The sequence below is a fragment of the Neolamprologus multifasciatus genome, chromosome 10, assembly GCF_963576455.1.
Source record: "Neolamprologus multifasciatus chromosome 10, fNeoMul1.2, whole genome shotgun sequence".
Lineage (NCBI taxonomy): Eukaryota > Metazoa > Chordata > Actinopteri > Cichliformes > Cichlidae > Neolamprologus > Neolamprologus multifasciatus.
In genome coordinates, this window is record NC_140448.1 from 12,612,391 (window position 1) to 12,634,877 (window position 22,487).

The 22,487-nt window shown below is 40.3% G+C and overlaps 2 protein-coding genes and 1 long non-coding RNA gene across 5 annotated transcripts in view; 2 read left to right on the forward strand and 1 right to left on the reverse strand.

Moving 5' to 3' along the window:
• The first annotated feature begins 1,140 nt into the window (after positions 1-1,140).
• On the forward strand, positions 1,141-8,316 carry stk36 (serine/threonine kinase 36 (fused homolog, Drosophila)). Its single transcript, XM_085175526.1, has 20 exons — positions 1,141-1,685; positions 1,770-1,910; positions 2,013-2,090; positions 2,175-2,305; positions 2,382-2,631; positions 2,848-2,941; positions 3,045-3,232; positions 3,329-3,501; positions 3,577-3,682; positions 3,838-3,969; positions 4,057-4,233; positions 4,326-4,417; positions 4,539-4,602; positions 4,738-4,848; positions 4,936-5,010; positions 5,104-5,221; positions 5,312-5,438; positions 5,537-5,717; positions 5,943-6,869; positions 7,161-8,316. The coding sequence occupies exons 1-20, from the start codon at positions 1,602-1,604 to the stop codon at positions 7,278-7,280; spliced, it is 3,369 nt and encodes a 1,122-aa protein (XP_085031652.1). The 5' UTR covers positions 1,141-1,601; the 3' UTR covers positions 7,281-8,316.
• atf5a (activating transcription factor 5a) lies at positions 8,148-13,122 on the reverse strand. Of its 2 annotated transcripts, none has more exons than XM_085175539.1 (4): positions 12,865-13,122; positions 11,601-11,933; positions 10,161-11,349; positions 8,148-10,074 (listed from the first exon to the last, which is right to left on the reverse strand). In XM_085175539.1, the coding sequence occupies exons 2-4, from the start codon at positions 11,824-11,826 to the stop codon at positions 9,888-9,890; spliced, it is 1,602 nt and encodes a 533-aa protein (XP_085031665.1). In that variant the 5' UTR covers positions 11,827-11,933; positions 12,865-13,122; the 3' UTR covers positions 8,148-9,887. The 2 variants fall into 2 exon arrangements, with proteins under 2 accessions (XP_085031665.1, XP_085031666.1); XM_085175540.1 differs by having other exon boundaries at positions 11,685-11,933; positions 12,865-13,112.
• Positions 13,123-13,163: 41 nt separating this feature from the next.
• LOC146509735 (uncharacterized) overlaps positions 13,164-22,487 on the forward strand; it is a 33,257-nt gene continuing 23,933 nt past the window's right edge. Inside the window, exon 1 of one of the 2 annotated variants that reach the window (XR_014876548.1) lies at positions 13,164-13,261. This is a non-coding gene — a long non-coding RNA (uncharacterized LOC146509735). The remainder of the gene's footprint in view (positions 13,262-22,487) is intronic. The other variant, XR_014876549.1, reaches the window with a different exon arrangement.

Here is a 22,487-nt window from a genome sequence, read left to right on the forward strand (position 1 = left end):
CTTCTTTTTTTTTTTTTTTTTTTTTTTTGCCGCCTCTTAAAACTCATCAAACAGGCCAATCAATAAGTCACAACGTACAAAATATGATGAATTAGCAGATCTTGCACTTTACACTCAGACTACTGCACATAATCTACTACTCCATCAAATCTTTAGCTTTTGGTCACATGGAGTGGAAAAAAATCTTTAATGTCACATGCATATTCAGCAGAAATCCCTGCACTTTATTTGTAGTTCATAAGGCGAAAAAGAGCAACAAATACTGCATGGTTAACGGAACACGGGACAACGGGCAGCAGGAAAATAACAGGCATGATTGAATAAGGGGTGACACAAGCCACTGTCATAGTGCAGCTGAAGTTCCTCAGAGGAAGGTTATAAGTTGTAGGGATTCAGCATCACTTTTTCTCCATGTTGTGATTAGGTCCGTTTCTGAGAGAATCACATACGACATCTTGTGGACAGAATAATAATAATATAGCAGGGGTCCGAGGGTATACTTTTAAGACTGCCAGAAAATGTTAGAAAGTAACTACTCTAATTATTTTTACTCAGCTACAGCCTAATTTGATCCAATTTTACATCTATACAGGAGGATGGGGCTCTTGCTAAATGATAGTTCTTTATTATTTCTTTTCGGATTAAAATCATATTTGCAAAAAGCATCCGCATTTGAATTAAAGTTGTTATGTGAGACATATTTTGTACTATTATACATTTTAAATGCATTATACATACCTTACAGAGCTCTAATATAAACAGTGCAGCTAAAGTTAATGTAATTCAGTTTTGTTAGTCAAACATAGATAAAAGAAATAAAGCTGAAATTAAAACACATATTTAACAACTTAAATATCATTAATAGTTTTGTGTGTTGTCGTGTGAAAGTCTGTGGAAATCTTCATCTCATCCGTCTGTAGTAGTAAATATGATGATTGTGACTTTATGTGGTCTACTATTAGCTTTGCATCTACAGACGGATTTCGGCCACTTCCCTCAACCATAAGGTTTTTTTTATATATATTTATAATAATTTGTGGTATAAAATTTCTAATATGGCCCCAACGGGGGTGAAAATAGTAGTAATGCTCTAGGGAAGTTGACTCTGGGAGTTATATCATTTTATTTAACATGTAGCTTTGTTTGCGACGTGGTTGCTATGAACGCAGCTGCCGTTGCTAGACTGAGGACCCCTGCTTTAAAGTTGTCCACACAGAAGCCGGTCTTGATTTTGGCATTCTATCGTTAAAAACAGTCGAAAACCACGTTTGCTGTTAAAATAAGCGGGAAAAGTCGCATATTTGAATATTGAGTGTATACGAACGACTTATCACACTTTGTTATATGTTCTGCGTCACTTTTTTGAATTGGCAGCTAAACTGGCAAGCGTCTGTGCTATTCGTTGACACCCTGCACACCGAAAAAAATAACACTACTGAAGAGTAACCTCTGCTACCCGTCATAAGTTGTGAGTTTTAAAGTTAAAAAGTGAAACATTTTACATCCAAGCGTCTATTGTAACAAGAGCAATAATTTACCAATGGTTACAGTGTGAAAGTTACGGGGATTTTTTGGCTCTAACGGAACCAGCTGCCGCCGAAATGAACTCGTATCACGTTTTGTCGCTGGTGGGAGAGGGCTCATTTGGACGGGTTTACAAGGGAAGGAGAAAGGGTAGTGGCATGGTAAGCATCTACAGGAGCATAGTTTAGTTTCCTGTTTGTTTAACGACACTGCTTCACATCGTCTTTTCATCTTTGTCCCATGAGGTGGTGGCTCTTAAGTTCATGCCAAAGCTGGGTCGCTCTGAAAACCAGCTGCAAAGTCTCAAAAGGGAAATTGAAATTATGAGGGACCTTCGGCATCCCAATATTGTCCAGCTCTTTGACAGTTTTGAGACTGAAACTGAGGTATCCTCCCATTTTCTCAAAACTCTCAAATAAGTTGCTGTTAACTAATTATCTTTACAGAATCCCATGATCATTATAACCCCTTATATATGTTAATGACAGGTTGTGATTGTCACTGAGTACGCAGAGGGCCAGCTGTTCCAGATCCTTGAGGATGATGGAAACTTACCAGAGAGCCAGGTTTTCACTGTTTTTACACAATTGAACCAGATGTGAAACTTTATTTAATGTCACGTTATTAAACTAGTCTTCCCTTCTTTCAAGGTCCGTGCGATTGCCTGCCAGCTGGTCTCTGCTCTGTACTATTTACATTCCCATCGCATTCTTCACCGTGACATGAAACCCCAAAACATCCTGCTAGAAAAAAGCGGTGTGGTGAAGCTCTGCGACTTTGGGTATGTTGATAGTTGTAAAGAAAAAAGTTTCAATCGTTTCTAAAAGAATAAATGACATGATGCAATCTTGCTGTAGGTTTGCCAGAGCGATGAGTGTCTCCACCTTAGTGCTGACTTCTATCAAGGGAACGCCGCTGTACATGTCCCCTGAGCTGGTGGAGGAGAAACCATATGACCACACTGCTGATCTGTGGTCTTTGGGATGCATCCTTTATGAACTCCACACGGGGGCGCCTCCGTTCTACACCAACTCCATCTTCAAGCTAGTGCAGCTCATTGTGAAAGACCAAGTGAAATGGCCAGACACCATGAGCAGCACTTGCACGGTACAGTAAAGCTACACTTTACTCACCTTGTGTTACATTTAGGTTGAAGCCAACATCTTCAATATATAAACAATGCTAGCTTGAAATTTTTAAGCCTGTAAAAGATTATGTTGCAATTATAAGTCCCTTGAAGGGTTTATTGGAGACAAATCTAACACAAATTGTTTCCTAATGCAAAGTCTTCTATATTATTACTATCCAATGATTTCTTTGCAGAGCTTCCTGAAAGGCTTGTTGACCAAAGACCCCCAGAAACGGTTGTCATGGCCAGACCTCTTGTACCATCCCTTTGTTGCTGATGATGTTCTAGGTGATTCTTAAAACTCTTGATTTTAGTAGAAAGCTTTCAAATGTAAATGACACATTCTCATGTCTGACATTCATGATTTTATTCCCATGTGATGTGTTTGCAGTTTTGCCAGCCACAAATGTGTCCAGGCCCTTGACGGTCACACCCAGCCCTGACATGCTGGCGTTGAAACTCCAGCAAGTGGCAGAGAAGACTGTACCAGCTTCTGCAGGGAGCAGATTGTTGCGAAAGGTCAGGGAACAAGCAGAAAACTGTAGTAAGAGGAAACCACCAGGAAAGGACAGTGCCAAAGTAAGTAATCAGTAATTATGATTATTTTATTATTTCTAAACGTTTGTGTGGTGAGATCAGCGGAGGGCCCTAAACCTGTTTTGTGTGCACTGACAGAAAAATAAGGATGAAAGGGAAAATGGTGCGATGGCAGCAGCAATGTCCCCTAGAGTGCGCAACCCCATGCCCTCTTGTGGCGATGTTTCTGTTACCTCGAGTCAGCTGGATATGATGGCTGCTAATCAAAGCCTCGGACCGAAGAGTCAAGCTAGCTCAACATCAAAACACAGGTGTTAATGAAGGTTCAAAGTAACGATGAGTTATGCTATCATAAACAAATGTGTTTATAGTTCCTTTCTCTACAGGGGTCAGATAAGCATAGACTACGAACGGGAATTTCCCTGTATAGAGATCGGGCCGCGACTTGTGCGGAGATGCAGGGAGGAAAGCCACACCTCACAGCGATTGCAGGTCAGAGACAGCTGCCTTTTCCACTCATTAGAAATTATTTACATAATATCTGTCAGTAGAGGATCTGCTTTGATAACACGCACAAAAAAACCCTTGCTTTCTTAAATTAATATATTAATATATACCTGACACTCAGTCATTTCTTGTTCTTTCAGAATGTAAACAACAAAGAATACTGGGAGAATCTGGCCCAACTGTCCGATCCAAGCAGACAAACGAGAGAGATATTAGATTACAGCATAATTATATCTCAAATTAAATCAAAGATCCAGGCATTTAAAGCTCAGGTAATGTTTCAGCATTTCACTCGGCGTGAATTTTTTCTTCTTCAAAACAGTTTTGCATCTGCTCCTTTTTTTTCTTTGTTTGGGCAGCTAAAAGGGGGCGTGGTAAAAGAAGTTCAGCAGATTCAGCAACCAATGAGGGTCCTACATAATCTGCTAGTGATGGCCGAGGTTGAGAAGTTGAACGACGTCGGCCGTGAACTTGGGCTACCCCGTGTCCTCTTTGGCCTGATCCAGGATACTGTAGAAAGTTCAGATTTCATTAAGGTTGCTACTCTGGATTGAAAAAGTGTTTCACAGTGAACTGATCCTGCAACAATGTTTCTCACTTCTACTTTGGTACTTTGCCACCTGTTCAGCACCAGCAGAGTATCCCCGTCCTTCAAGAAATGATCACAGTGGTCCTGGTCTACTGGGAGAAGAACTGTGCCTGGGTGGAACAAGAACAAAGGTTTGATGAGTCTTTTTTTCCCTCGCTGAAACTGACTTTGTTTATTTGTGAAATACTCAGTGCATACACACGTGATACCAACTACAGCAGCTCACCTCTGCATCTGCTTCTCACGCTTTAGCCTGGAAGAGTTCACCAAGTCCTTCAAAACAATTCTTAGTCAACCAAATCTCAGTCGTCTGGTCGTGAGTACCCACTGACATATTTCAACAGCATCAGCCATGTTCAGCATGGTTTACATATAATATTCTGTGTCTGTACCTTTTTGATATGCATTGAGCTGATCTGTTGTGTGAAACACTTGATTATCTGTCTTTTAGCCTCTGGCTGCTTGTGTTTTGTCTCTCTTCACACAAAACAATGTTGATGTCAAAGTTGATGTGGAGCATCTAGCATCCTTGCTGAAAACTCTGGTCTTGGACCCATGTGAGGTACTGAGCTCATGTAAACCTGGCAGTAATATGAAAGCTTAAAGGGATCTGAAAATGTATGATCCATTTATTTTTCTACATTATCAGCCCCACATTTCTCCACCCTCCGGTTGGGGACTCTGTGATGGCCTGCTGTCTTTGTTCCTAGATGCACTTAATGAGGTCAGACTGCAGATGAAATTTGGTTAAACATGTATTAGTACAGATATTAGCAACATATCTGTACTAAATGTCTGTGCTTTCTTGTTTAAACAGCATGAGAATGGCCCTTTGCCCTCGGGTTTAAATGAAGTTTTCTTTCTGAATCTGTGGAAAAAGATCGGTGCTTCCCTAAGAAGTGCAACATCAGACTCTGACTTCTGTTCAGCAGATGGTAATCATACTCATCCTGTGAAACCCACAATGTCTGAAAACACTTCTAATGAAAAAGCAAACTTTACTTCTTTGTGTGTGTCTGTTACAGGACTGTATTTCTTGCTCTCTGCTTTGCTGTTTGTCTTCACCAAAGATCCACATTTGTGCATTCCTCTGTTTTGTGATGTTGGATCAGAATGTGTGTACGCTCTTGGCCGCCTGCTGGGCACCGAGTGGTTAGTGTTGAGATGTCTTAATTAAACTGTATTTTTATTTGTATTACAAGTCAGCTACAGTGCCTGGAGCTAACAATAGCATCTTTTATACCCTACAGTCTTCATTTGTTTGCCAAGGGCAATCCTGGGAGGCACAGGGTGGATCTGAGTCACAACACTTTATCCACACTGAGCTGCCACTTGTTATGTTTTCCATTTGCCCTGGACCTGCCTCCACACACCATGTCCACAGTTCTCCAGTTGTACGACAGCTGTGGTATTGTTACAAGCCTCCTGCAGGTTAGGGCCTTATTTTGCTCCAATAAAGACCTCGCCGACAAAGATAATTCTCTGATGCAACACAGGATAACTCTTGCACTAGTTTTGTTTCTGGCATGCAGTACTGTACACCTGGATGTGTCTGTACTTTTTTAAGAGCACTGTGTTGTTGTTTGTTGTTGCCTGTTTGATGTATGACGAGTTGTCTGTGTGATTTTGTGATTATTTTTTTTTGTGCTTTGGCAGGTAATTCAAACCCTTCCTCTTCATCTACTGGAGCTGCCTCTCTCCCTTCTGAGTCGCTTGCTCCTGTGTGATCCCCCCCGCTCAATTGACCACCTCACAAAAGCAGCTTCTTGCTTTTTCTTCCCATCCTGGGACGATCAGCTCCCTGCCTCCAGCCGTCAGAGTCCTCCAACCAGAACTGCCAGCTCTCTGCTCCCTGAACTCCTGCAGCTGGAAATTCTGTGGGAAGCTGCTGTGGAGCTCCTCACTCTATTGTCTGGGATAGCCCATTATCCCTCCTGTCCCTTTCAGCTTTATGTAGAAACCTCAGTGCTGCAGCATGCACTAGCTCACTCGAATGAGCAGATCAGGGCTGCCACGTGTAGATTTTTAGGAAATTTGGATCCATTCAGGCCTCTCGCACAACACACCCTAAAACCTGACATTTTCAAAGCCATGATAAACTGTCTTAATGATTCCTGCATGCCTGTCCGGCAGGTGGCTTGCAGGGCGGTTGGGAACTGGTTGGGCTATATTGTAGCTGGGCTGCATATGGACAGACACAGTGAGAAGGAGATACATAGAGATAATTGGTGCATAGAAAAGCAACAAAATAAACAGACGTACTCAGATATTGAGGCAGCAAGTGATTTGGAAACATTAAGAGAGCAGAGAATGGAGGAGGAAGAAAGAAGGTGGACACATGAAACCAGGAGGACAGTGGCCATGCTGGTAACTCTAATCTATGATCCTGATGCCCTCACACGTCGTCACTGCTGCGCCGCCCTGGGAAACCTGGTAAATGTTGATGGAGCCATATCCTTGTTGCTGGAGGAAAATGTGCCCGGCTTACTTCTAAGAACTGCATGCACAGATTACCACAGTGCAGTGAGAGAAGCTGCCATAGGATCTTTATACCTGTACAGCCAGCAGGATGCCATGCGTCAGGTAACGAGCAGGTCACAGCATCGCACATGCTCACATTACAATAAAACAATCTCTGTTTGGAGAATTTGGTGCTTTTGAAATAGTTAATTTTTACTTTTTAATTAGAAAAGCAGAAAACAGTTCACACCTCCTGGTATTGAATTTAAAGCTGTGCTCTTATGCCCAGAGCTTGTTCTGTCCTTTAGATAAATTTTGTTCACTGTTTAATCTTTCACAAGTCAGTAACAGACTTTGAAACACACATTTATTGATTTATTTAGATTATTGCTCTTTTTTTGCATTCATTCAAAGGTCCTGATGTCTCTTGATGCCAGTAAGAAGCTTGATCGGGCTTCACAACAGGCTCCTCCACAGTGTGACTATCAGCGGCTCATTGGACAGCTGACTCCACCAGAAAAGTCAACAGCTTAAAAACCTGCTCCCTGTTTAACTTTACAACAACATATTTGTCTGAAACCATGTGTTAGTGAATGACCGAGTCCCCGTTTATGAATCAAAATAAAACTGTTTTACTGTTTAACGTCTCAGTTTGTGACAGCAAGCTGTTCTAATTTCATGAGAAAAAGGAAACGATGTAACTTCTTAAAAATCACGGTAGGTTTTCTTTTTCATCGATAAAATTGTCATAACAACAATTCAGTCTGTATAAAAGTGGCGAATGAGGAGTTTCATGCATTTCTGAGTTATGAGTATTTCTGCTGGCACCGCAGCGTGTTGTCGATTTTTGGAAAGCTTTTGTTTAGGTGTAGCGAATATTATTGATGGATTTTAAAGGCGACATTTTTCCATATGCAGATCAACATGTGAATTTAGAGGCATTCGCATTTCAAAGCCTTTCGAGGTCTTCTAGAAGTCTGTGAATTTGGGCTAATTAAAGTAGAAAACAACGAAGCCGAATTTCCGAGGATTGGACGTCGAAAGCGTTTTTACGTTATGTTAAATGTTGTATCGACTAAACCAGAAGAGATCGATACGCATGAAAGTTTTCTGTCCTCTCTGTATAACCGTCTGTCAGCTGTCTGCTCAGCGGGGCAGGGTGAGAAAAGAAGCGCTTGTCAGCGTCTGTCGGGCCCTGACCGGGCTTTACTTTGATTTCCTTTCCCTTAAAAAATAAAAATAAAACGAAAACCCCGCGGATTTATTAAATCCAAAAACCAAGGACTTATTTTCACGCTCAGGCCGCAGATTGTACTTCGGATAACGCAGACAAAAAGTAAAAATAAATCCCAGTAAAAGCACCAAAAAGAAAATGCACAGCGGGCCAAGTTGATGATACACTTTATTTTTTTAAAAGCAAAAAGATTGACATCAGACGAAGTTAATTTGTATCTATGATAAAATTACGTTAAAAACACAACGCGCTAAATGTGCTGTTAGTACACACTTTTGGTTTAACCATCGGGATTGATAGTGCACCGCAGGGGGCTAAAAAAAAAAAAAAAAAGAAGCACCAATTAAACCCCATAAATAATTACGATAGTTTCGCTGTTATATTCAAGATTGTCTTAAAATAAATATGCATAGAAAAAAAACTATCCTTGGTATAAGCATGGAGCAAATGACAGTAACAATGATTATTTGCTTATATGAAAAAAAAAAAAAAAGAATTGAGACCTCTTACACCAAAGCTAAAGCTGCAAAAGCTTTAAGAAACAACAAAATTAGGATTTTTTTCCCCAGTAATTTTATAGAAAGAAAAGGTTAACACACTCCACTCCCTGAACATACAAAAGTTGTTACAAATTAGTGCAGATCAGCCAGAGGCCTATAAAACTTATTGCTTTAACAAGCAGTTTAGAGAGAGAATTATTTCTGAAACCCTAAATGTTCTATTCCAGAGAGTACATTTATGCAAAGGCATGCAGAGGAAGGCTGTTAGAATGATACTAGTTACAATATTTGTACACATTGGGAAATAAAGAAAAAAAAACAGTTTTATATGAGGAAAACCTGCAAGCTTCAAGTCTGTAATCTCCTCCTATGATTATCTACTGATGTTTGTAGAACTGGCGGATTAACGTGTATCCTGAGCTGCAAAACAGATTGTACATTTTGCAAAATGCGAGGGAAGAATATCTTACTGCCACCACATGATAAAATGTTACACATTTAAAAATAATATGAAAAAAAAAGTTTTGGTCACAGAATGCATAATGCAGACATTATTTGAAGCCATTGCTAAAAGAAAGATAGCAAAGGTTATATTTGTTACATTTAAAGGGATGAAAATTAAACAAATGTAAATACAGAAGACAAAGTAATGTTTCCAACAAAGCTGGCTAAAATACTCTAAACATACAAATAAAATAATTCTGTTATTGACTGAAATAAACTAGAAGCAAATCAAATGTTTTACAGAAAAACAAACAACAAAATACACAATAAAGTTTCACGACTCTTTTGTACGTTAGCCGCTCTTTCTGCAATTGTAAAAGTCAAAGGATATTCAAGGTCAGTTCTAATAATTTTAGTATTAATGCCAATTATTGCCAGTTTTTGCTGTTGCATAAACGCAGTTGATTTGAAATATTTGTCCACACTGAAATGTTAGCATTTCACCGCCAACTAGTGATCCAGCGACTGAGCATGAAAATAATTAAAAAAGAAAGAAAAAAAACCCTCAAACAAACATGAGTTTCTATTGCTGACATCAATTTTAACGTAAGGCTATTACAAATATAAAACCTGCATAATGAGTTACATTACTTCTGAAATTACCTTATTTCAATAGTAGATTCACGAAGTGCGAGAGCTATTGAAAATGATTGTCATCTTAAAGCATTGCTATGCCACAGTGCCGGCTCAAGTGATTCGAGTACGAAAGCGATGGAAGAATTGGATAGTGTTGATTTAAAATGTAAAAAATATTTCATATTAGCAAAGCATGCTTTTAACCCCTCGCTACAGAAAAAAAAAAGAAAAAAAATTAACATTTGATTCAGGACAAACTTAAAGACAGAAAGAGCTGCTGATTCTCCCTGTTACGCTCTCTCTAAGTGTACTCGCAGAAGCTTGGTGTTACGCTGTTGTGTCCTGCTTAAGCCTTTGGCTACGGGCCTTGTAAACTTCAATCAGCAGGTCTTTAACGTACTGGATTTCACGTTCTACGGACTCTGCTTTGTCCCGGAGCTCCCGGTTCCTCCCTTCAAGGCAGTGCAGTTGTTCCTCCAAAGAATCGAGCTCCGCCCTTTTTCGCTGGCGATACCTGCATCGACCAAAAACGAAGACTCTGTGAAAATGTAAACTCGTGAAATTTTGATAACATTGACATTTCATCGGGAAGAATCTCACCTGTGAGCGGCAGTTTTGTTCTGATCTCTTTTCTTTTGTTTGCGTTCCCCGCCTTCGCCTGGAATGATGTCCACTTCGTATTTCATTGCACAGTGGTCATCCTTCAGCCGACATGCTTGTCTGTGCCCCGAAGATTCCAGGTTCAAACTATCCCTAGCCATTAAAAGACACTCTGGTCCCTGATCCTCAAGGAAATTACAGTGTAGATCATGCTGAGCTATCTGTAGACTCTCTGTTTTCACCTGCTCGTTGATGTTGCCCAAGAAGCTATGGTAGGCCTCAGACTGTGCTGTTGTTGGAAGATAACAACCTTCGCTGCTCTCGGCTTTCCAAGAAACGGTGGCTTTTGTCACCTCCACACTAGTTTTGATACTGTTTAGCACATCACTGTTACCAGCACCTCCACTGACTTCCCTCATGCTATACATCAACAGATCCTCTTTCTTATGGGGGACCTCCAGTGATCCACCAAAGCCAAATCCACCACCAACAATCTTCCCACCACCTATCACATCTTGAGTGAAACAGCAATTTTTCTCTTCTTTTGGTATAACAGCACATCGTCTGAGCTCAACCGCACTACCCAAGCAGTAGCTTTTCCCTATCACCTGGTCGTCCTCTACACAGCCATAATTACCTGTAAGGGTCACAGCTGAGTTACCTGAGTTACTTCCTTTGGAACTCAACAAACTGCTGTCATAGCCTTCGCTGAACCTCGAACCATCAGGAACTCTTTTCCTACCACACCCACTGGGTCGACTGCAGCTATATGGGGCGTGTCTTGGAATTTTGGAGCGCCCAATGGGCCCGCCACAGATGCTGAGCAGGTCCAGTTCTCCGGTTGCCAAGGTAACAAGAAGTGGGCTGGATTCTGATTGGTTGGATGTAGCATATGATGCGTATGGCAGCTGAGTGAATGGCGGAGGACCCGCAGGCAGTGGACCCCTGTCGCATTTTCCCAGCCTCGGCCCTTTCTCGGGCAGTGGCTCAGACAGGAAGTAGTCCTCTAGTTGGGCGAGTTCCTCTTGCAGCAGAGAGGTCATGACCTCCAAGTCAGAGGGCACCTGGATATCATTCTGAAGGGGTGAAGGGGGAAGGGAGGCATTAGTAGAGGAGGGAGGGGAAGGAGGGTTTGGGAGGTACGAGGAGAAATCCACTTCTTCCGTCATCCAGTCAGTGTTACCATCACCTATTGAGGAGGGGGGAAAAATTGCATCGGTTACAAGATGTTTGTCGGAAGGAAATAATGCTGCTAAAAATAAAAAAATAAAAAAATAACGTTCATGCAAAAAAAAAAAAAAATCCATCAGTGCACAAAGCAGTTTCCCAAAATAACAATCAGATTTATAATAATAATAATAAAGGCAAATCAGATTGGGGTTTTTTGCCAATAAAGTTGCAGCGTTTTAATATAACAGACGTAGCTAGTTTATTACTTACTGCTCAAGAAGGACGAATGTGCTGCAGTGCCGAGCCCACCTGAAATGAGGAAAAATATAAAAAAGCGTACACGCTGCAACTCACCAATTAAGTGCTGACTCTCCTCTGACACCTCCCCCCTGCACCCCTGTGATTGGCTGTGGTTAGCCTGTGGGTGAGAGAGAGCGAGGGGGTCTGCCGGGCAGACACGAAGAGTCTTCCAAACAGGCGCTGATGTTGCCATCATTTTGTCTGTTGGTGCTTTGATTCAGTCCAAGTCCAAGCATATGCTGAGAGCAAGCAGGGTCTGAGAGATGGGCCACAGTGAGCAGGTCTGGGTGAGCATAATGAAACCTAGAGGGTAAGCAGAAAGAAAAAAGGGGGGATCAGATATGTCTGAGAAAGATACAGCGTACTCAGTCGACTAATGGGGATCATCAGATGGGAGTCTGTCTGTGCTGCCCTCTTCAAGTTTCTCTGCATGGTTTTAATGAGAGGCAACAAAGAAAAAATCACTTTCTGGTCCTCACTTAACTCATTTTCACACAAATACACTTTTTCATCTTTTAAACAAAAAGGCTTTACAGTAAATACCAAATACTGAAACGCAGAAAAGTACATTATTCCCAAAACCAAGCCTCAGATGTGACACAGTGGGTGATAGAAAAGTGGGAGCAGTGTCCTGTGGGCTTTAATCTGGCTCAAAGCAAAATTAACCTGACGTTCTCAAAACACGTGGGACCCAGTGACGCTGTCATGGGCCCAACTGTTGACAAGAAGCACCACAAGAGCTACCTCTCCTCTCTGTAGGTGAGCTGCCCTGCTGGTCAAAGAGGATTAATGCTGATGAGCTGCTTCCAATCGCATGTTCCTTTTAAAATGAATTACCAATTCTTTTTTTAATCACTTAAACAGATTGGACTCGATTACAGCAATGAGAGCTAAATTAAACACTGAAAGATTAAATGCTGGAAGTGACAGACGTGATGTATCTCCAGTTAGTGCACAGACTGAAGGCAATACAGTTAGAGTAGAGGAAAAATCAATTAAAATCAAACTAAAACTGACCACAAAGCAACCACAATCAGTCAAACTCCATGAGTGACCGTAGTTTAAAAAAAATAAAAAAGAAGAAAAAAGATGTTTGAATTTGTCAAAAAGGTTCATTTAAAGCGACGAAACCAAACAAGATGTAGCCACTTCAAACCAAAATGATAACAACAACAACAGCAACAGCAACAACAAAACAGCTCTATGTACAGCCAGTAGAGAGACTTTCACTTACTCCATTCTTGCAGAAAAAATTGTAGAGCACTTGGGGGTGCGTTGCTAAAGCAAAGCACGACGACTTTTCGGGTCCAACAACTTAGCAAAAGATTAAAGAGCCATATTTCAGCTCGGAATATCCTAGACAAGGCAAACAGAGAGAGGTGCTGCTTTGTTGTGGTCGACCTGTAAACTGAGGAGCCGCTTAATTGTGACAAAGCATCACTTCATTCACACCTAGCAACCGACTGCGTCACCGGGGTAAACCAGGCTCCTCCGCGCGTGCAGATCCCTCCGCCCCTCCCTCCGCGGCTCACCCAAGGACGTCCCACACTCTCGCTGCCCACACTTTTATAAAAGTATTGAGCTACTTTTTTATTGTTGTTTCTGTAAAAGTAACACAGCTGCTCATTCAGGTGAGTAATACTATTATTTATAGTAATAAATATATAGATAATAAATATACTAATAAAAAAGAAAATACTAAATTCAAACTGTGCAATTCAAGATACAAGTAACAACTGGTTTAGAAAGGGAATCTGAAAAGTAGCCTTTTAGCTAGACATTGTGCTAATTTTTAAGCTCTAAAGGGTATAACCTCGTCTTTAAATTAAATAACGTACTGAGAGGATTTGGTTTACGCGAACGCGATCTTTCGAGAAAACTACAGCTCAGACACTGTACTTTGTAATAAGGCGTGCCACTGTTTTGTTTAAAGGGCTATATGGCTCATAACACACTTTGTTGTTTAGAAGAAGTCTGTTGCATCTCCGTTGCATCAGTGGTCCACGAACAGTACCATTGGCTGCACGGGCTCAGACTGTCGTTCTGTGATTGGCTCAAAACGGCTACTTCTGAAATATGATTGGTCGGTGGTAGGCAAGGCAAAGCACCACCGTGTTGTCATCTTTCTCTCTCCCTCTGTCTGCAGTGCAGACTGTGCACATGTTTCATGTCAACAAACCGGGCGTGGAGTTCGGTGATGCAGTTTTGAAAGCAGAGAATATCGTTGACACTTTGTGATACAGTTTAAACAAACTTAGACACTGATGCCGATACAGCATTCAGCTTGTAATGACTGAATCTGGCCGATTATGTCGCGATAACTAATGAACATGCAGCATATATCATTTATTACATAATTTAAATGAGAAAGTACTTAGAATTACATAATTGCTAATCACCGTTGTGGATGTAATGTCTCTGTTTTATTCGTTTATTTTAATTTAGCTTGCAACTACTCTATTTTGATTATGTCTCATTTCACTTTTATTTTGTTGACTTGTTCATCTGTCTACCCAAAGCTTCCCAGGTGCAAAATTACACTAAGTCAGTGAATAATGGAAGATAAATTATTCATCCCTTGTGGTTGGCTGTCAGCCTAATACACTTTGCGAATCCTTATTTTTGTGACTAATTTGGTGAGACACAGCTGGTGGAACTAAATGAAGTTACTGGTAATGACTGTCAATTAAATTTATGTTAGGAATAAAGCTTTGTTTTCCTCCTTTCAGCAAATCCCGAAGCTGAGCAAGTGTGCTGTTCTCCTGTTGCTATAGTAATAGCGGACACTGCCCCCTATTTTAGACTTGTTGTCTGGTTGCTGTTGCCATGGGATTTGCATCTCTCTCTTTTTCCCTTTCTCTCTCTCTCTCCCCCTACTGTTTTCCTTTTACCTCACCTTTGTTTTGGCACTCCTAACTACCCAGCCATTCTCCATCCTATTTGCTGAGTTGCATTTCTGTTACTCTATCATTTTGCCAAAACCAACAGGTTTATTTCCAGCTTTGCTGAATTAATAAATTGATTTGGCCTCTAATAGATTTGTCCACAGAGAAGCATGTCTGTGCATTGAGTGAACATCTGAAAGTCGAATCGATCGCACAGAATCACATTATCCAGGATGGCTCCAGGGGAAGTTGTTTTCACACCAAGTGAAACATGTTCTTTGAAAAAGACCAGATGAAACTGAATTTGAGTGAAATGTCCCAAGTCTAATATACGCTGTCCGTCTGTGTCGATCTGGATGGCCCTGTTACAGCGGCGCTATTCAGCAAAACGCCCACCATGTGGTTGTTACCATAGGAGTGGAGCTCTGAGAGATTTGTAGAAAGGCAGCCTGATGCAATCGAGATAAATGTGGTCGTAATGGAGACCAGATTGAGATACTAGTAGCTGGTGAAGTTGGCAGGTCTCCCGGGAAAATCGCTGACTGCTCTCTCTGTCTGTATTAATTGGTCCACTGAGGGATTCCTGTTTGCGCATCATGAGAGAAATCTAAGGTGCTCCTTATGACAGCATGGCTGGATTTCCCTGCAGTCTCCACTATTAAGTACAGTTTCCTCTGTCACTATTTAGGAAGACATGTAAAATGTGATATTTGCGCAGCAAAACACCTTCATGTCTCCCCCTCCTTCCTCTGGAAAATCTTAACAAGCTCAGTATCCATTTGCAAAAACTGGAATAGATCAACTTTCCGACTTGTTAAAACAACACAGGAAAACGAGCCAAAGTAAACAACTCTGGATCAAACTAGACTTCAGATACTCTTGAAATATTTATTGTCGTTTTTTCTATAGCGGGAGTTGGAAGTCCATCACTCGATACCCAAATTCATTGTCTGAATATTGTGGATGAGCAGAGAAGTCAGAAAAGTCAATACTGCATGCCAAGTGCATGTATGGCACGTTAGTAAGGGTTACACCATCATTTCATCATCATCTCTCTCAGAATTTATTGTCCTCAACTTTTGCCCCTCTTTGAACATACGAAGAAAACATGGAATTCAGTTACGACTTGTGAATGGAAGCCTCTCAGAGGGGATTTGTGGACGTTTCTGTGTGTGTTCAGCCTGCTGATCACTTGAATTTGTTTTTCGGTTTGCCGTGAAAACATGTAATCAAGTCTCAGGAAAGTGACAAGCATAATATCATTTTTCATTCACGGATGTTTAAAGCAACTTCATTTGCATTCAGCTGTGACAGATAGGAGCCAGTCAGTCATAGGGTTCTGTTTATTTGCTATTCCTCAAGGACTTCGTGGTATATTAGAGGTGTTTGATGTAAAGAACTCACTACAGCATCTGCTTCGTCTTCCTGTGGGATCTCACAGCTTTTAGTAGATCACTCATACCTAACTCCAACTCATGAAAGCATGTTGAATGAAGCCGTGCGTGGCATACAGTGTAAGGTCTGTAAAAGAAAACAGTGCTACAATAACAGCAGGACAACAAAGAAAGTAAACGAATTGTTGCATATCACAGCTTTTTATTCATACTTATTGTCCGTGCATCACTTGTGTTCTCCAGAATTTCAGCTCTTTAAGCAAATGGGTCCCAAGTGGTTCCTCTGTGTCATTTACAGCACTCAGGCTGTGTGATGCTGCGCTGCAGAAACATTTAAAACCCCTGAGGCTCAGCGTCTGCCACCTATGAGTTTTACACAGCCGATAACCATCCAGGCCATATGCTTCGTGCTCATGAAAAAACTTAAACTGTTCACTCATCAGAGCTTAAGTTAACTTGTGCTGAACTTTGAATTCTAATTGTTAGTTTGGTAAAGCATGTTAAAAATAGTTTACAATGTTATCTTCCATTGTTTGACTGTAAATTTCAGTCACGGGGTCTCTGATTTCTGCAAAGTCACTTTATTTAACAGTATATTTGCAAGCAAACAGTCCTTTACTTTGATGTGGAGCATAAGACAAAGTGTTAAGTTAGAGCAACATAAAGACAAAAGAAATGCATCCACTCACTGACCACTTTATTAGATGCACTTTACTAGTGCTGGGTTGGAACCCCCATTTTTAAAAATTCTTTGTGGCATAGATTCAACAAGGTGCTGCAAACATATTGACATGACAGCATCACACAGTTGAGCAGTTTTAAGGCTGCACAACCACGATGTTATTCTTCACGTCCCAAAGACGCTCTACTGAACTGAGATCTGGTGGCTGTGAAGGCCATTTGCGTACAGTGAACTCATTTTCATGTCCAAGAAACCAGTTTGAGGTTATTTGAGATTTTTCATGGTCTTTTTTCTGATGGATGCTTCCCATTCAAAGCATCCATCACAAGATGCGTATGCTGTGGTCCCAAAAGAATGGCTATGGTCAGCAGCAATACTCTAGTAAGCTGTCGAGTTTAACTCACGCTTACTTGGTATTGTTGTCCAAAGTGTGCTTTTACCTCATAACACCACTAGAGGCAGCCTAAACTGTTGAAACAGGACATAATGGATCCATGCTAACACATTGTCTACACCAGATTGTGACCCTACCCTCTAACTGTGGCAGAAGAAATTACGACTCCTCAGAACAGGCAACACATTTCCAATCTGCTGTTGTCTGATTTTGTCAAAATCCAAATTGTAGCTTCAGTTTTCTGACTGACATCTGGTGCGGTCCCATTTGCTTCAAGGTTTGGCATGTTCATTCAGAGATATTCTTCTGCATATCTCAGTTGTAACAAGTGGTTATTTGAGTGATTCTTGTCTTTCTATTAGCTTGAAGCAGTCAGATTATGTTCCTCTGCCTTCTTGCTTCAGCCAGCCATTTATACCCAGAGAACTGAGGCTCACTGCATGTTTTCTCTTTTTCAGATGATTCTCTGTAAACCCTAGAGATGGTTAGAGAGATTTTAGAAAATTCCAGTAAATCAGCAGTTTCTGAAATGCTGACACCAGCCCATCAGGCATCAATAATCATACCATGTTCAAAGTCACCTAAATCACCTTTTTTCCTCATTGTGATAGTCAGCTGGAACTTCAGCAGGTCATCTTGGTCAGTGCCTAAATGCATTGGGTTGCATGTAATTGGTTGGTTAAATATGTGGGTTAACATTTAGTTGAGCAAATGAACCTTTAAAGAAAAACAAGTGACCAGCGAGTTTAATTCTGCATCTAAAAATCGGAGCAGCAGCATATTTAATTTATGTCGTGTTCCAGGTATGTGCTGATATTTTCCTGTTGATGAAGAGTGATGTAATAGCTTGACTTTTTAAAAAAAAATTTTTTTTTACACCTGCAATAGCACTAAAGAGCCTGTTTTAAGGTAGTGAAAATACTACTAGAGGTGCAGAACATTTCAAATTAAATTGAATTATTCTTGAAACACCGCTACATTGTATCCAACTTAGACCTGTCAACTGACCTTAATACAGGAAGTCATGTCACACACAGTTTAACTTATTCAGTTTTTCTTACTCACTGCTTAATGGTCATTTTTATCAGTAATATTTCTAAACATTGTTAAAAGTGGTTAAGATGCTGATATTTTTTGGCATAATTTAACCGTAACTGTTACAACATGACCAGTTTTTATGGTTTCTTCATTCTGTTTTTACAGTTTCTTCAGTTTTTTCTATTTTTTTCTGCTTTTCTTCATATGATTCTTTCACATCATTATATATCACTTCCTTCTCTCTCTCTTTTTTTTTTTTTTTTACCTCATACATGTCTTTATTCCATCATCACTTCTCTTTATGCATGTCACCATTTCTCAGAACCTAAACTGTATATCGGTCCATATTTTCTCCAGGTGTTCCTTCTCCTCCTCTGTTTCAGTGTTTTTGTCTTTTGCTTTGTTATAAAATACTCACAGTTCTGTATTTTTCCTCTCGGAGTCTTGGAGAATACTCTGCATTTCTCTCTGTGTTTCTTCCTGTTGTTCCCTCTCTTTCTTTTTTCTGCATTTCAGTGTTACTTTGTAGTGCTTCATCAAACATTACTTGCAACCCTTCTTCTTTTTTTCCCCATGTCTTGGAGCTTACACTGCGGTATTCAGTGTATTTCCTCCTGTTGTTCCTTCTCTTTGTGCATTTCTGTATTCTTTGCAGTGCATTTTTTTCAAGCTCCCTCTCTCACCCGCTCCCTTTTTACTGTCTGAGTGTGTCGATTCACTTTTCCCATTGAGCTTGGCTGGCACACCTGCTTTCAATCAGCAGTTACCTGTGCATAAAAGAACGCGGTCTTCATCAACTCATCACCAGCTTGTTACAGCATTCAGTACAATAGCTAGTCTAGCTCTAGGAAGTCTTCCTTGTTGACTATTTTCTCCATCTACTTTGGATCCCCTCTGGTATTCTCATCTGCATTCCCTTGTTCAAGGGAACAAACAGTCTCTGTGAAAAGAAAACCTCTCTGCAAGAAAACTCACTTGTGGACACTCGCCTACCTGCCCACTCAAACCTCTTATGTAATAAAACTAGTGAGGCTGGTACCTCTCTCGATGGCTGCTTATGGGTCCAAAAACTTTACCAGTTATGACAGTTATGATAAACGGAACCAAAATCTATGTGTCCGTTATGGTGGGAGACGTATAATGTCTGTTAAATAGGGAAATTCTGATTGAAAGTTGTGGCCACTGTTTTAAAGGAGGGAATGTGGATGGGACTAGATGACCTTCAGCAAATATTTCCTTTAGGGCCTCTGTGGTGTCTCTGAAGTGTAGACACATGACTCATCAGACTAGGCAAGGTTTTTTTTTGCTTTTTTTAACTTCTGTTGTCCAATTTTGATGAGACTGTGTGAACTATAGCTTCACTTTCCAGTTCTTAGTTGACAGAAGTGGTACATAGCGTGGTCTTCTGCTGCTAAAACCCATCTGCCTAATTAGTGGTTATTTAAGATACCGTTGCCTAGGGCTGTTCGATATAACGATATATATTGGATGATGATATAAAAACGTCTATCGTTTCATTTTACGCTATCGTTTGTTTCGTGGTGTCGCAAAATAAACTGTTTACGGCAATATTTTTTCATCGTTTTGATGGACACTGTAGTGGCTATATTAATTTCTTAAAGTTCTCTCTTTCTCTTATATTTTATATAACCACATGACGGGCGGACAAGTGCCTGTTTTTATGCGTTGTCGTTAGCAACAAGAGAGTAACACCATCGCGTGTCCGCTCGTTTTTGTTCCACATAAACCTTTCACAATAAAGCTCAAGATCCTGTTGAGACCTTTCAAAATAAACTGAATCACGTGAAAGAGCAGATTATTTACGGATGAGAAGTAAAAAAGAGCCGCCAGGTGCTAAAAAATAAACCTTAGACTCAAACGTTAGAACAGGCTTTTCCCCGCAGCACGCCGTGTAATAAATACAAAGAAAACGGCGGCCGTTACAACCTATGTCAAAAAATTTATAGTTTTATGCATCTGTTAAAACACTCGACTCCAGCTACATGACGCGCCGCTGGAAACACTTCCCGCAAGACGAGCTGCCCGAGATTCACAGAATTTAAAGAAAATGTTACATTTTTGTGATTTATATCGTTATCGGGACAATAGAATTCTTATATCGGGATATGAGATTTTGGTCATATCGCACAGCCCTACCGTTGCCTTCCTTTCAGATTGAAGCAACATGGCTATTTTCCTCTGACATCACCTTTCTTCCTCATTCTGATGCTCACTTTAAACTTAAAGCTCTCATGACCATGTCTAAAAGTTTTAATGGATTTAGATGTTGCCATGTGATTGGTTCATCAGATATGTGGGTTAGCAAGCAATTGAAAAGGGTTACCTATGGGTGTATATACAGTTTCTTTTATATCTCAGATTATCAAAAAGTCAATGCACATGTAAAGTGTGATTTTATTTAGTTATCAGAATACAAAGAATTATTACCCCCACAGTGGGGGTGCCGTTGTAGTGTGTCTCTGTTTTTGTTGTCCTCATTAGGTCAACATTGGCGCTTTTCCCCTCTGGATATTTTTTACACATTGTGTTGTGCGTGCTGTGAAATCTGGAGAGAGAGAGAAAACAACAACAATGTAATCAAATGCTTTGTATCTATTGTGTAGCCTGTTTTTGAATTAATAACTGTCGGTTTACATCCCCTTCAAAGAAAGCAAAGATGATTTGTTCAAAGCAGTAAACACTGTGAGTGCAACTTTCGCCAGTGTATCAGATGCATTTAGTGAAGGATGCTTTCATGTGTGATGTCTGAGCCTGCGTGTGTGCAGAGGGGGGAGTGTGTTAGGGGTTGGGCAGGAGATTTTTCGCTTTAATCTCCTAAATTAATCTGAACTCACATGTGGATATGAAAACTTATAAATTACAAATGCCTGCGCTGAAGTGTTGTGAGGGATGTGAGAGTGGAGATCTTTGACAGGAGATGCTAAAAATTCCCCCTGAGCTGACAGATGTTTTCATTTCGTCAGATATTTTCGGTTGTCTTGAGACGAGGCTAATATCTCCTATTAATATTGACAAAATCGTGTAAGACCTTTGCTAATTCACAGCGTCGATGCTCTCATTTGTGTGATAAAGGCCTTGGGAAAAAGACCAGTGTGAGCTGGAGAATGTGGGGAGATCACCCCCTGGTTCATTAATATTTCACCAACAATAAGGCTGGGTGTCACTCTTGCTCGTCACCACGGTAATGAGCGAGCGCTGCCCTCTTAAAGATCTGTTTATTATTCAGCTGGGCACAGCAGAGACTCAGAAGTACTGAATGGCACGATGTGTGAAAATCTCTCCCAAGGTCAGCCAAATGCAAATGGTGTGAATGATATTAGTGAAGCGGCAGCAGTTATTAGTAGGAATCATTGGCTGCATTAAACTGAGGGTGCTCATTTCAGTCGACATTGCTGCACACAACATGTTTTTCACTTCAGACCAAGAAATTAAGAATTAACATTTCAAGTGCTGAATCGAATCAGTACCTGTCAGCAGCAAGGTGTGTTTCCCTGATTACCTGCACATCTGCTGAATATCCCCCTGGACCCTGGAGTCAATTAATCATACCGCCCTGTCACAGGTTAATAGTAATCTGCACTTGCACCTTTAGAAAATTTGAAACCGAGAAGATCCGCTGTGTGAATGTCAGGAACTTTTACTCTTAAGCGCCCACTTTGTGGAAACTTCATGAACATGGTTTTATAGTACATCATTTGAAATTTCTTAATATTGAATCATGCATGTAAAGTCGCATGTAATTTCCCTTCATGTTTTTTTTCCTTTTTTCATTTTCATGTCTCCCACCTAGTGCAAAGTGAGCGATATAATTAATTACGCTGCCCCAAAAATACAAACACAAAAAATACGGCTTCAGTGTTTCTTTTGTACTTGATCAGAGTTAACGAGCCAATTTAACTTATTAAACCACCTGATTGTTCTCATGTAAATAGACCCGTTGTAACGTTTTAAAAATGAACACCTTTGTGAATGTAAGCAACAAATTGGAGCGTGCGGGTTTTATTTATAGAAAGCTGGTAATTAACTTGTGTGGGAGACAAGCTAATTAAGGAAGAAGTGTTAACTGAATGCATCCAGTTTAGGCAATTTGTCAGCAGCGTAGTGCTTTATGAGGCAAAAAGCAACAAAAGATACATCATATAGTTTTGTTTATTACACGTAGTTTTACAATCCTGTTATATAATTTATGATTCTTATTAAAATCATATTATTAGAATTTAACTTGACATAGGGTATTTATGTAAAATACAGACATATTAAAGCTGTGTTATTAGCCTAAATGAGAAGCTCTTGGAACAATACATAAAGTGGTATTAACACTTGTGTAACAAAAAAAAGAACAAATCTTGCACAGCATTACAAGTATTTGGCACCAAATAATATGCGTCTCAATAATATATTCATATTTCAGAGTAGCTGCTTGTAAGTTGTTTTTACTGTATA